General features: G+C 44.2%; 1 protein-coding gene across 2 annotated transcripts in view; it reads right to left on the reverse strand.

The window, feature by feature from the left end:
• ANTXR1 (ANTXR cell adhesion molecule 1) overlaps positions 1-15170 on the reverse strand; it is a 186540-nt gene that overhangs the window by 45220 nt on the left and 126150 nt on the right. For both annotated transcript variants that reach the window (XM_005285200.5, XM_005285198.5), the window contains exon 17: positions 10505-10585. In XM_005285200.5, coding sequence (XP_005285257.1) covers positions 10505-10585 — 81 coding nt within the window. The remainder of the gene's footprint in view (positions 1-10504; positions 10586-15170) is intronic.

A 15170-nucleotide genomic window follows, 5' to 3' on the forward strand; every position in this document is an offset into this window, starting at 1 on the left:
AGATTTTGTCAAAGAAATTTTTCACAATATTTCAGAGCCGCATCCTCCTCAGCTAATTAAACACAGTTTGTACCATAGACATTTCATTGATATCTAACAAGATACTAGTCCAAGTGACTACATTGGAGAATTTGCAAAGAGTGTTTATCTAAAAAATTCTTCTCCCTGTACATTTTGGGTAAGAGTTGTGGCCTCTTTATTTATACATAATTTTGCATGGTCTTGTTATGCTTTTTCCTCCACCTACACGCACAAGTAATGCAAAAGCAATGCAAATTAAATTACCAATAAAAATATAAACATAATTTGTTCCCAGCTTTAGACTTTATAGGCCTCGTTTGAGCTTCAGACACATTTTTACAATTGACTTCTAAATTTCTGAAAAACATGGAAACACAACTGGCAACTTTCAAGTGCCACTAGTGGGCACCACTATAATTACTACGATCCTTTGCACTAATGAGAGCTTTCGTCCAGAATGATAAAAGGGCCCAACGTTTTTTTAAAAAAATCTCATCTGATGATGTTTTGACTATAAAAATAACCTCATTAATGCAGACAAAAATGCAAACCTAGTCTCTCTAGAATGCAAGAAGACCACAGGAATCCTACGTTACCCTGACTTCCTCGCCTTATTAGAAACAGCTGTGTCTGTTGGTAACCTCAGACCATTTCCAGGTTTGACGCTGAGGAAAGAATTTCACAACCTCTTTGTGCATCTCAGCTTCTCCGAGTGAATTCAAAACAGGTCTTGCTTGACCCTCTCTTTTCCTTTTGCTTTCCAATGAAAAACACACGTCAGAAAGACCCCTGCTATTGTAAACAAGGGCTTTCTGCACATTTCGTTCTTGCGGATATGAAGTGGGATGTATGACCTGTCAAGGCAGAGATAAATACTATGGGTTGGATCCTCAACTGATGTCAATTGGCAGAGCCTCAATGGGCCGTTAGACAAAAAGACAGCTTCCAGAAATACTGAGCTCTGATAATCACATGATATTTATGTGTAACTCACACACCTTCTGGGTGTGGTGTTCTGTCCCATCTAGTGGCACCCAGACCACTGAGAGAGAGAGGTAAAAATGAGTCTGCTCTACAGCCTGAGCTAAGAGCCAGTTGGCTTTTAGCTCATGTGATAGAGGCTCATGCACTAAGCCCCAAAGGTCCCAGGTTCGATCCTGCCTGCCGACGATCGGGGTCTGTTGGTGTTACATGTGCACATTGTAATAATGCTGAGCCCTGCCGTAGTTCTACGGTGCCTTCCATCCCGGAGTCTCGCTGTCCCTTGCTAACAGTAATCATCCTTCACAGCCCCATGAGAGGTTAGTATGCTTATCTTCATGGGCAGATTAAGGGCTCGCTGCAGAGCCCATCAAGGTCAAGGGGAGTCTTTCCATTGACTTCAGTGGGCTTTGGATCCGGCACTAAGGGCTAGATCCACAAAAGGATGGAGGCATCTAAGTGTTACTTAGCTATCTAAGTCCAAGTGTTAGCTCTTCCAAACCCCTGTACAGCTGCTGCCTCGCCCTGTAGGTGCCGAATATTCCTTGGCACCTACCTGTCTGCCAGTGGGCATGCGCAAAGCCATCGTGAGGATTCACAAACTAGGTGTTCCCCCACTGATCTTGCCTGCAGGGTTCACTCTGATAGGTGCTCTGAGAGCACATCTAACCCATAAAAAGTGAGGAGACGGTGCCCCCCTCCCCTTCAAAATAGCCAGAGCACTCGACTAGGAGGTAGAAGGCCAGGGTCCAAGTTCCTTTTCTGACTCTGGCAAAGGGGGGATTTGAACTTACGTCTCCCACATCCATGGGTATAAGGGTGGCGCCTCCTTCTTTTTTATCAGAAAGGGCTAACCTGGTTCAGTTGCCTAACTCCAGGAAAGGGGTCATGCTTCCGAATCCTAAGCAGAGAGAGGCTCCTTCCTCTGGCCCGGACTCCGGCGCCTAACTCCCTTTGACCTGTGGGGTGAGTGTGGCCTAAAGAGAATGAATAAGATCTGTGGGGTGTGGGAGCTGACAGTGGGAGGAGGCGGCTGGGTTTAGGTTAGACTGATAGATTGACCGGAGTTAAGATGCTCTGTATATATGTTAACCTGTTGTTAAGTTACTAGCAATGACTGATTATTGAGACTAGTGGATTACTTGGATATAAAACAACACGTGGTACCAGGATTGAAGGATGTGATAAAAAAGAACTGGAAGAAGGAAACTAGCGAAAAATTAGTTTGAATGAAATAAGAAGGATCAATTAAGAGTTCCCACATTTCTAAAAACGTCGAGAAATGCTGCAGAAAACTGGGAAAGGTTTAAAGAAGCGTTTGATTTATTTCTGAAGGCATCAGGATTTACTCATAAGGGAGATGAACAAAAGATCGCCATCTTTCTGAATAATGCAGGTACTGAAGCTATTTCATTATATAATTCATTGGAGTTTAATGTTAGGGAATTCACCACTCAGCATGCGGGCTTCTGAGAATCCCATTCTTAGGTGCTTAACTCTCCCCATGCATTGTATAGGGAGCCTGAGCACCTGATTTGGGCCAGCAGATCCCAACAGGCACCAGGGCGCCTAAACGAAGGGCATTGCAATGTTGAGCCTAAATCCCCTTGCCAGTTCTTACTCAGTGCCCCAAAGGAGTCCTCATGTATGGTGACCTGATTTCCATACTGACCTCTGCCACTTTGGTTCCAGGAGCACTGACAAGGAGAGACAGGGCAGAACTCAAAGGAGAGCCCAGGCACTCCTGTCTGCCAGGCCCCACTCCGCTTCCTTCTCATTGTGCATCCACATGTACCCTGGCCATATTTATGTCCCTCTTCTGCCATGCTGCTTACGGTTATCACAGAACCCACTTTAACCAGAAGGCTTTGTCGTTTGTATTACAGCAGCACCAGCAGACCCCAGCCAAGATGAGGGCCCTATTGTGCAAGGCCCTGTACAAATCCATATCCTAGGCTGGCATTGCACAAGAAGGGTGTGGCTTTTACACTGAGATAGCTAACTGGAGAGAGATCTGTGTAAAATCCTAATTGGGGACAAAGCTTAGGTAGTTTATACCTCGATATAGCTGGTCTAAGGAAACCCCAGGTGGAGGTATAGGGTTGACCTCAACTAGCTACATCAAGGTCAATAAAATTACCCCCCTGCCTTGTCTCCACCAGGATTTTATATTGAGATAGCCATCACTAGCTAGCTATCCCTATGCACGAGCCACACCTGTTCTGCAGTAAAGAAGCCATAGCTCTAGTATGAGACAGTCCCTGCCCCCAAAAACTTATAATCCAAATAGAAAAAAAGGTGGTGGGGGGGGGGGGAACTGAGGCACAGAGGGATGCTATGACTTGCCCAAGGTCACACAGCAGATCAGTAACAGAAGTAGGCATGGAGCCCAGGTCTCCTAACCAACTGTGTCATCCACTGGACCCCTTACTGGAGTTGACTTCCATACCTATTGCCTACTTGTTCTCTTTCTTCTAACCTATGCCTACTTGTCACAGCCATATGCTGTGAGCTCCTTGGGGCAGGGACCAGTCCTTCCTGAATATCTACCTAGCACACTGCAGGAGTCACCGTAAATACAGTAGATCCTCAGAGTTATGAACATCTCGAGAATGGAGGTTGTTCGTAACTCTGAAATGTCTGTAACTCAGAACAAAACGTTATGGTTGTCTTTCCAAAGTTTACAACTGAACGTTGACTTAATACAGCTCTGAAACATTACTATGCAGAAGAAAAATGCTGCTTTCCCTTTATTGTTTTAGTAGTTTATGTTTAACACAGTACTGTACTGTATTTGCTTTTTGTTTTTGTTTTGTTTCTGCTGCTGCTGCCTGATTCCGTACTTCTGGTTCCAAATGAGGTGTGTGGTTGACTAGTCAGTTTGTAACTCTGGTGTCCATAACTCTGAGGTTCTACTGTAAACAGTAATAACTTTGCAATCCAATGCTGAAGCAAGAACCATGACAGGTTTCAGAGTAGCAGCCGTGTTAGTCTGTATCCGCAAAAAGAAGAACAGGAGTACTTGTGGCACCTTAGAGACTAACAAATTTATTAGAGCATAAGCTTTCGTGGACTACAGCCCAAGAAGTGGGCTGTAGTCCACGAAAGCTTATGCTCTAATAAATTTGTTAGTCTCTAAGGTGCCACAAGTACTCCTGTTCTTCTTTTTTCAAGAACCATGAGGCACCCTGCTCATGGACTAGTAGTGTTTAAAGGAACTGATTCCTTCAATGGACTGCTTATATGAAAGTGGTGTCATCCTGGGATCTTGTCCAATTACTTTTCAGCCTCCAAAATAAACAGAGATTCTTTTCAGTTACTTTGCATCTTGCTTTATTTGTTTAGCTTTATACTTTTGTGCTGACTGAGTGGGTGTATTAATGTGCCCATGTAGCTACACCAAGGGGTTGGGCATCAACTCTTTTTTGGGAGGGAAAATGGAGAGAAATAAGGTGCAAATTGTTTTCACAAGGGCCCCCTTGTAGCTCTTAGAAATAACACATGCTCAAGGGTTCCTGTCTGCAAATTTCAAGTGACTCTTTACAAGCTATTCCTTTTGCCTGCGAGGCTCCAAATACTTATCTAGGCCTTTCCTGAGAATACACAGTGCAGTGTTTCTCCTGGTAGAGGAAAGACAGGGCTCAGTGGTAATGAATATAAAATGGATCCACTTTGAAGCTACTAGACTCAGAAGAGACACTGTGGGGCTTTCTAGTTCTCCCTCCCAGACTGACTGACCGAGCCTGCGCTGCCTACGCTCACTATATAGCGTCCGGACCAGAGAGCAATGAAAGAGGCTACTGACTCTATGTCTCGAAGTGGCGCGGCAGATGAAAATATGCAACACTGCTCTGAGAATCAGCCGGTGCAGAGGGGGAAGTGGGCGTGCCATTGCTTTCATTATGGGGTAGCAGGAGACGGCAGACCAATGAGAATAATGAGAGATGGGTCCCGTCTTAGATTTGTATCAGAACTGGAGTTCTTCCCATGTCTGGGAGCGTTTGGATTTGGGGGATCTGCTCAGTTATAAAGATCAGGTCTGGACCCCAGCATCCCCACTGAATGTTCTGCGGGGCGCCCAGCTCTAGGGAGTGTGCGGGCGGTTACAGCGGAAGCCGCGGATGAGGACCTCGCATCTGGTGGAACTCTTGTCGATGGGGTTGTATGTGAACGGTTTCAGTGCACTGCAATGTGGAAATCCCAGGTCTGGTTATAGGGAACTTCTGCCTGGAGACATGAGGGACAAAGTAACTGCCCTGGACAAGGGAGACACTGTGCTCACGTAGGTGTAGTTTGACTTCCATATTTGAGGAGTAGGGGGCAACTCCAGTCAGTCTAACAGGACTGTGGTTCGGAGGCAAATTCCGCATCTGCCTGAGGCTTGCAGTTTGGATGGGCCTCCCCAAACAAAACCCATGTGTGCTCCCCAACAGCAGCTCAGGTGATTATCTTTGACAGTAGGACATTTTCCTTTAGAGGAGGGTAGGAGGGTCAGGAGAGAATTTCTAAGCTGGCAGCTGACCTGCCCCATGCAGCAGTAGCGCTAAGCCCTGAGAGTTTGACTGCCTTAAGTTTCCTGCCTTCCGAAGCTAGCAAGGCCCAGCGTTTACACACGGCTCCAGCATATCAGGGCTGCCCTTTCAAACCAGCTGCGGCTCTGCTTTAAAATCACAAGGATCCCCTGGAATCATTGATGCCAGCAGCCTGGGTCTGTTTACTGACCTGCTGGCTGCAGCATTCAAGTACCAGCCCCTTCTGTCAGCACAAAGGACAAAAACAGGATCAAAAACAAATCCGTCATCGAGATCTCTGTGAAATACCCCACGATTGCAAATCACCAAGCCGTGCCAAAGATTTCATAACCTGGTAAGAACAAAGCTCGTCCTTGCTGCTCCCAGCCACCACTGTACTGGCTGGTCTGAGTGTCTTACTCACAATCACATGCCACAGCCAAAGGTAGTTACTTGCCACAGCCCAATTTGCTCATGCCAGGAAGAATCTCTCAACCTTACCGTGCTGGCTAATGTTTAGTGCTGACAAACCCCAAGCAAGAAACACATGACTGTGAGAATGTGTCTGTGGGTGTCTGTCTGGGGAGGTGTGCGTGTGGGTGAGTGGGTGAATGTGGGGTGTCTGTGTGTTGAATTGTATGTGGGCGGGGGGTGACTGTGTGGAGAAGTATATGGGAGTGGATGAAGGTGTGGCCATATGGCTCTGTGCACACACATGATGCTAGAACAGTGGCCTCAGCTGAAAAAACAATTGCATGAAAATGCCAAACAGAATGTCAAACAGGATGTACCATCTTCCTTGCCCACTTCTGAAGGGGAGCTATCCATGACGTAAGGACTGTGATTCAAAGGAAGAAACCAGATCAAAGCTCTCCAGCCAGACTCCAGACCACATAACTGTCCTGCCTTCCTGACCATGGGACTCTTGCTGTAGGGTTTGTTTACATCTATGGAAATTTCATGTCATTGTGATGTGATATGTGTTGCAAAGAAAACACACTGTTTGGTTAAGCAGAACTTCTGTGTGTCACTTTGAGCCCTCCCAGGCATCCCCGTGAGGGCTCCTCTGTAGGGCTTCCCCATTTTTCATTTTGAGAAGGGGAATTTTATTTTTTATCTTTGTCTTTAGGGAACATAAACGATTAACATTGACCCTGGGGTGTGTCCGTATTTAGGTATCTGGGAGGCACAGAGAGCTGCAGCCTGGATTTATGGCTGTTTCCACACTGCCACTCCAAACAACTCAGCACTAACCTTCATGCTGGATTTCTTTTCAGCGCTGGGTGCCAATCATACCAAGGCGGGGATGTCTTTTATGAACTAGTGTTTGATGTGTGCTGGCCCATGAAAAGAAGCTAACCTTAAGGTAACCTAGACTATGCTGGGTTTATAACGTCAGCTTCCACTTCCTCCACCAGAAAAGTGACCAGAGAACAATAGAGAGAGCTCTGAAGAGCTCTCAAAGGGCTTATTTTATTCATTGGCTTTAATTGATTACAAATAATTTTTAATTACAAGCTTTTAAAATTTAACTGAACTGGCATCTTACTGCGCTCTCTGAGCCCTTCACATACCTGAGTGAATTTAGCCTCACTGGGTGGGGTAGCGATCATCAACTGCACTTTATATATGAGGAAAGCAAAGAGAAGTTAAGGGACTTGCCCAAGGTCACACAGGATGTCTGTGCCAGGAATATAAGCCTGGTTTTAAGACTCCCAGGTCAGTTCTTTAACCATCCTTCCTCCGAAGATCAAAACATTACAGTTCTTTACACTACAAGGGTTTTTGTCTGAGGATCTCACAGCTTCACACCTCTCTTATAGGTAGCAAAGTGTCATGATCCTCCCAATTTTGCTGATGGAGGAAACTGAAGAACAGAAAAGGTAAACAACTTGCTCTTGATCACCTACTGAGTCAGTGGCCATAGAGCCCCTGGGTATGTCTACACAGCAAAAAAAAAAAAAAAGACCCATGGCAGCGAGTCTCAGAGCCTGGGTCAACTGACTTGCGTGCAGAGTGCTTGTGCTGCAGGACTAAAAATAGCAGTATAGACGTTTGGGCTTGGACTGGAATCTGGGCTCTGAAATGCAGCGAGGTGGGAGGGTCTCGGACCCCAGGCTTCAGCCCAAGCCCACACGTTTAGACTGCTATTTGTTAGCCCCAGACCTGCAAACCCGAGTCAATTACTTTGGGCTCTGAGACTTGCTGCTATGTGTTTTTTTTCCCGTTTTTTTTTGCTGTGTAGACGTACCCTATGAGTCCTAATTCCGATTGCCTTGTTAGCCACGAGGCTGTACTCAAACTCCCAAAGCAGGAGAATTTATTTTGCATTAATTCAATTACACTTTCTCTAAGTGGCAGCATCTACTGTGCTCTCACTTGTTCAACACATAAGTTCTAGGCTATTTTCCCCTCACTTTAGGTTCAGCCTGCAGCTGAAAAATGTGGCAAATTTGGATGAACTTCAGGAAATGGCCCCGCAGGCTTCACTAAGCATTCAATAAAGCGTCAGCGCAGCAATGCCCGTAAAATACCCACAGATGTGCCATAGGCCCATAACAGGCCTACAGTCCCTGTACCCAGCTCGCATTGGCACAACTGGAAATGCCGTCAAGGAGTGGGCCATATGTACTGCTAGGTAAGACGACGTAGATTGTAAGCTCTTTCGGGCAGCGACCGTCTTTTTGTTCTCTATTGCAAGTGAATTAAACTAAACCAAATGAAGGCCACTTTAATTCTGAGAGACAGCACCCACACAGGGGTTTAATGTGATTTAAGTAATCCTCGTTGAATTCACACCTTTAGTTAATTTGGACTGGTTTTTCAGAGTGTCCTTGTCTAGACAAGTTGTTCCACTGCATGGACTTATTTGGATGCAAAACCAGTAAAAGAAAAGCAGGATCAATACTGTGTGTGTGAAGGCGAAAAGTATAACTGGGTTCAAAAAAGAATTAGGGAAATTCACGGAGTTCAATGGAGATAAATTCAATGGCTATTAGCTATCATAGCCAGGGACACAACCCCATTCTCTGGGTGTCCCTAAACATCCATCTGCCAGAAACTGGGATTGGACGACAGAGGACAGGGGACGGATCATTTGGAATTGCCCCGTTCTGTTCATTCCCTTTGAAGCATCTGGCACTGGCCATTGTCAGAAACAGGATATTGGGCTAGATGTACTGTTGGTCTGAGCCAGTGTAGCCATTCCTATGTTCCTCTGCACATGGAAGGCTGGACACTGCTCTCAGTTATAATGATGTAGATTGCTACTAACTCCGTTGGCTTCAATGAAGTTACTCTGGATTTTCCCAGGTGTAATTGAGGGCAGAATCTTTCAACTAGCATAGTTTTAGCTTATCAACGTACAAGATCAATCCATATAAGAAAAAAGCACCACTTGTACTCAGATCTCTAAGGGGAAAGTTCATGCAAATTGTCTGCCATTAGTAATTTGTCGAGTGTGAACTCCTCCCAGAGATGGGCATCAGACAATTAAGCCATTTTTGCAAATTTTACCTTTGAAGGCAGAAAGCCAATGGAAAACTATACAGGGAGCCAAATATTACAGAACTATGGATCAATACCAAAAATATTACATGGTCGTTAGCACTGTTTCTTGTCTAGTTGAGTTTCCTGAAATCTTCTGAATGCTACACACCAATATGAACAAACTGAGACAAATATGTTCCTGATGTAACACTACTGCACTCAGCTGATTTATGCTAGGGATAAATTTAGCCTTCTGTCTACTAACTGTATACATAATTAGTACAATTCATAGATGACTCAGTTATGCTGATTTAGCTATAAACAGATATATAATTGTGTGGGTGTATGTATACAAACACACGCATACAAAGATACACACCCAAACTACGATAGTGCACTGTTAATGTTGCAAGTTTGCACAATTAAAGCCACAAGAAGTCAGTAAATGCAAAACTTATGGTTTCTACAATTTTATCAGCTTGCCCATATTGCATGTTTTGTATGTACTCTTATATATATTTTAGAATATCAACTACCTATATGAATCTGTGTGTTTTAGCAGAAGAAAAATAGGAATAGAAAACACTAAATGCAACAGTTAACATTGGTATTGGTGCCTCAGCTTGTACCATTTCTCCTTTCACCTTCAAGTAGGACACACAAGTCCATAGGATTTTACTATCCCGTTTTCTGAAGATGTGTGTAATCGTAAGAACACATGAATAGATGCAGACATATGATCTGTGCTCCTTCCTTCTATTCTATACTATTAATTATTGATTAAGCTGCGAGCCCAGGATCTGCTGTAGACAGAGCAAACATGAGAACAGATACTCCACCCCTCTGCATTTCACACCTATCCCCTTCCATTATGGAGAGGTTTTTCATCTGCTAGAAATTAATATTGGAGAACCAACAGCTTTATGAGGTTCCAAATTAAGACACACAAAACCTGGATCTCAACCTCCAATCCCTGAACAGGAAAAACTCCAATTGACTTTAAAATTATGGAGTGAAATCCTGGCCCCATCACAGTCAATGGGAGTTTTGCCATTGACGTCAATGAGGTCAGGATTTCACCCCTGGAGTGTAAGACGGAGAACTAGGTCTTTGAGCAATGAGAAATGCATGTACATTTTTCTTCCGCATCCAAGGCTCTAGCTAATTGAAAGTGGCCATAAAATTGTAACAGCAAAACGATATCAGATTGATAGTTTCTGCATAGATGGACAATTGCTATTGCAACGTGATCTATATAACTTAACCGTGTCAACGGGGCTCTGAGCCAAAGGAATCTGAACCCTTATGAATCTCAGTTGCAAACAAAGTTCATGCAAGTGGCTAAGGTTGTTTCTGAGATGGTATGTTGGTATATAACAAAAGGGACAGACATCTCCCAGCGACACGACTATTCAGTCCCACCAGAGAAGGGACCTGGAAAGTTTGTGGGTTCGGATGTTGTTGTTTTTTAAGTACAATAAATGTTAGAAAAGGGACAGTACCTGGTCTCCAGGCTGTGGGCGCATCACAGACACACGATCATAGCCTTTCCGCAACAGGACCCAGAGAGCATCCAACTTGCCCTGCAATTACAAGAAATACGGTGAATTATTTTTGATACGCTCAACAAGTGTTTGGTGAATAGCTTAGTTCAGGGGCAGCACAGCTCGGACCTCTATTTGGATTAAACTGGATGCTGTGCTTGTGAAAGGTGCTGGATCATCAATCATGGAGCGTGATGTCTTCTCTCAACAGAAGCTCTATCAGCACTTACTGTGGATTCAAAAAATGAAGTTTTCAAAGAGCAATTAGGCACTTGAGTCCTGTTGAAAATCAACAGAAGCTGGGCGACTAACTTCCACTTGTACCTTTGAAAATCTCCCTCAAATCTTACGGGCCACTTAAATACCTGAAAGGGTGTTTAAAGCATGCACAGTTCTAATGCAAACTTCCCCACTCTTCCCCCAGCCTTAACTCTCAGCTGGATGGGGACCATGATGGGTTGAGGGGTCTCCATTGGCCATTCACTCGCTGGAATCTCTGCTGAGGTTGCTGGTGAAAATGCTATATAAATTCAGGAAACCGATCGGATGCATTTATACATGACATTCCCCACCAGTTCCTCTTTCTCTTCATTAACTGGGATGGAGTAGTGGGTTTGTAAGTAGTGATGGGTTTCCTATTAGCAGTGCCAACCTGGTTCTAACTGCTTCCACTCTGCTACACAGATCAGTCTGATGGTTGCATTGTGATATGTGTAAATAACCTGCCTTGGATTCATTAATGGAGCAGAGAATGAAAAACTATTTATCCAACCATCCATCCTCCACAAGACAGCTTGGTCATGACAATGTGCTATATAGAAACCCATTTAATCTTTCGTTTTAACTGCAGATTCGTAACAGAATATCAGGTTACCAAAGCTCGTGTGCTCGTCTCTCTAGCTCTGTCCCTTATGCCAAGTCAGTGTCTGTGACTTTTCCCAGCAATCACAAACACCCTTCAAAACCTTGTATTCCTGTATCCTCAGTGTCAGGGTGGTCTACACTCGGGAGGGGGGGAGGGGGCGGGATCGATCCAAGATACGCAACTTCAGCGAGGCGAATAGCATACCTGAAGTCGAAGTATCTTGGATCGAATTACCTAGGGTCCACATGGCGCGGGATCGACGGCCGCGGCTCCCCTGTCAACTGCGCTACCGCCGCTCGCTCTGGTGGAGTTCCGGAGTCGACGGTGAGCGCGTTCGGGGATTGATATATCGCGTCTTAACGAGACGCGATATATCGATCCCAGATAAATCGATTGCTACCCGCTGATATGGCGTGTAGTGAAGACGTACCCTCAGTCTCCCCACAGCTATCAGCCTCATGCTGTAGTACTGTTTGTGGCAGCAATTAACCTCATTGTGTGGTCTTTCTTTGGCCTTAGCTAAAGAGAAATCTTACGTGCAATTGTAATTTCACATCTAGCTGAAGGATTTCAACAGGGGGAATGAGTTAGAAATAGAGCTGATTGGAAAATGGATTTTTTTCCCCGCAGAAAATGTCAAATTTCTATTGAAAAAACAAAATTTTTCAGCTTGCAGTTGAAAACGGAAAATTTTTGGATTTTGGCCTTTCAGTTTTCTGATAAAAAGCCAAAATTTTCCATAGAAAGTAGACACTTTGTGCACAAAAAATAAATAAAATAAAAATCGTTTGGTCAAAAACCCAATTATCTGTCAAAAACAGTTTCAACAGGACGCTTTCGAGCAGCTCCCAGTTAGAGGCGACAGATTGACATGTGGGAATTCCTGCCTTTGTAGCACATCTGTGCAATCCCAATAAGGCATTCCTCTATTTCTGATTGGAAGAGGCAGTGAGAAAAGAGGCAAATACTGTGGTTGTTTTCCAGACGAGTTTAACAAGGCCAGAAAAAGTGTACAGCTGTGCACAGCACCATGTGCTCAGAAACATATATTCACTACCCAGGGATTCCCCGCATTGTTGTAATGTTCTTCCTGTCCCTTCTATAAGGGGCCACTCTTCCACTCTCAAAAATGAATCAGCTTCCCTGAGATCTGAAGAAGCGTTTTCCTGAGCGCAGCATGTTGGAATTTTTAATTTCCGGCTGAATGGAAGAGCAAAGAGGTATACCTAGCATATTTATCAAACACTCTCTGCATTTCTGCCAATTGAACCTTTCCAGGCTGAATGCATGCTACTGGATTTTTTTGGGTACTGCTACAGAAGGATGTTTGAAGACATTTGCAATAAAATTACGGTCAATCCTGGATGCTGCTTGCGATTAACTGAATAGCTGCCAGCAGTACCACACCTTTGTGTGGAACAATTTTTCAGGGAAATCAGTAGAAACCCCTATGCTGGAATCCTTCTACACATGGACTGCACAAACACGCAAGGCTAAACGGAGAGCCAGTTCAGATGATCTTATCCTTATCTTGCTGGTAACTTTCACACTAGAGCAGGTGGGAACTTTTAATCCCGCCCCCTCCCACACACACAGAAAACGGACAATAAAGAAACAGTTTTCATTTCTGAAAAAATTTTAAGTGGAAAAATTTGACTTTACCAATAAAGAATAAATTTTTTTTTTTAGTTTTTGAAAACCCAAAAAACCTAAAAAATTTCATCTGAAAACTGAAAGATGTGTAATTTTTAGCTGAAAATATTCAGTTTTCCAAATAAATAAATAAATAAATAATTTTCTTGTTGAGGAAAGAGAACATTTTTTGGTGTATAGCTGCAGACTAGTATGGGAGCAGAGGGCCAGACTGGAAGCTCAGACAAGCAGAGGGGGCTAGGGGTTGTATAAGGACAGCAGGGATCATGAGTCTGGAGGAAGTGAGGTAGACTGGGGTTCAGGGCAATGCAAATAATGAATTTTCTAGTTTGCTGCATTTCTCCCTTTCAGCTGGGCAAAGGGATTAGCAAACTGCTCTAAATGCACTGTTTTGCTTTTTTCCTTGGATTATTGAAGAACATAAGAACATAAAATGACAACCAAACTGGGTCCGACCAAGGGTCCATCTAGCCCAGTGTCCTGTCTTCTGACAGCAGCCAATGCCAGGTGCTTCAGAGGGAATGAACAGAACAGGTAATGATCAAATGGATCCATCCATTTAAACTGGATTATACAGCTGATACATTTTTAAACATCTGAAAGTATGTTTAAGGGGTGGGTGGGAAGTCCATTTGCTACCATCCAAATAAGTAACAACACAAAAGTCTGCTGTCTGACAGCACTTAAAGTCCAGGGTATTTCAAGCTACAATATATCCATTCTCAACTAAAGGCAATCCACCTACTGGACAGATGCTCCGGTGGAAGCAAATGTAAAGGGAAGAAAAACTCCATCAGATAAAGTGACAAAAGCCAGGAAATTCCGAGTGAAGGATAGCGCTTCTGCGGCTGTGTGAAGTGAAGGATCATGTGCAAAGGAACAGAGATGATCACCCCTTAAATGTGAATTTCCTGCTTAACTTTCCTCAAACATCGGTCCTAAGATTTGGTTTTGTGTTCTGCTTTATGAGGACTTTTGTTGTTGTTATTAGATTGCAACACATACATTATTTACCTTCCATCCACTGAGTGAGGAGGTATTTTAAGCAGTGTAATATAACCAGAGGGATTGGTATGTCTTGTTTAGCCAATGGAGTTGTGCGCACTTCGAGCACTGGGATGAAGGAATATTTAAGATGAACACCAGGAGACACTTCCAATGGGTGAGGGCAGTGAGTCTGTGGAATATTCTCCCACAGGGAACAGTGGGTGGTGATCTGTTATTTTCAAAGCAGACTGGAAAAAGCACTGAAGGATACACTCTAGTTAGCAATTCTGCTTTGGCTGGGCACGTGGACTCAATGACCTAATAAGTCTTTCCTGCCTCTGGCTTTTGTGATGATGTGAGCACTTCCCTGCACGACACAATGCAAATTCATCTCTATACGTTCATGTTGTCCGAGGAAAAGATTTTGCCAAGAGCAGAGTGGGGTGCTGGAAATTTTTCTGACTGTAGGGGAAGGGCAGTAGCAGATCATCAAGTTCCCAGAAACTGTTCCTTCTTTTCTGCTGAGTTCTCATGGATTGTGTTTAGGGAAAGTTTTGGATGCAGTTATTCCGTCTGCATACGTTGTCTTTTGGGGGTCGTCCAGTGAGGGTGTGGTGGAGATTAATAACTAGGTAAAGTCTGTTCTACAGATGGGCTCAAACCACTCATTGCTGTAGTATGTGAGCACCTTTCAGACATACATTAAGCAGCATGGCTATCCTCTGTCCCATGTGGTTCGTTCTCTCACTCACCCCCTTCTGAGGGGGAGAAGTGTGCGAGCAGTGAAGTGGTTTGTTTTGGTCGGGCTTTATGTTAGTTGATTTGAAATCTACCTGCTGCTCTGTCTTTATCTTATACCTATCTCACAGAACTGGAAGGGACCCCAAAAGGTCATAGATTCCAGCCCCCTGCCTTCACTAGCAGGACCAAGTACTGATTTTGCCCCAGATCCCTAAGTGGCCCCCTCAAGGATTGAACTTACAACCCTGGGATGGTCCTAGTTCTTGTGGGAGTTTGTTCCACAGTCTTGCACTGCCACAGCCTTAGCATAAATGAGAATCTGGCCCTTAGCTTCCGAGGCTGCTTTGAGTCGGTCAGAGAGCGTTTGCAGGGCATTCC

The sequence above is a fragment of the Chrysemys picta genome, chromosome 2 (assembly GCF_011386835.1).
Source record: "Chrysemys picta bellii isolate R12L10 chromosome 2, ASM1138683v2, whole genome shotgun sequence".
NCBI lineage: Eukaryota > Metazoa > Chordata > Testudines > Emydidae > Chrysemys > Chrysemys picta.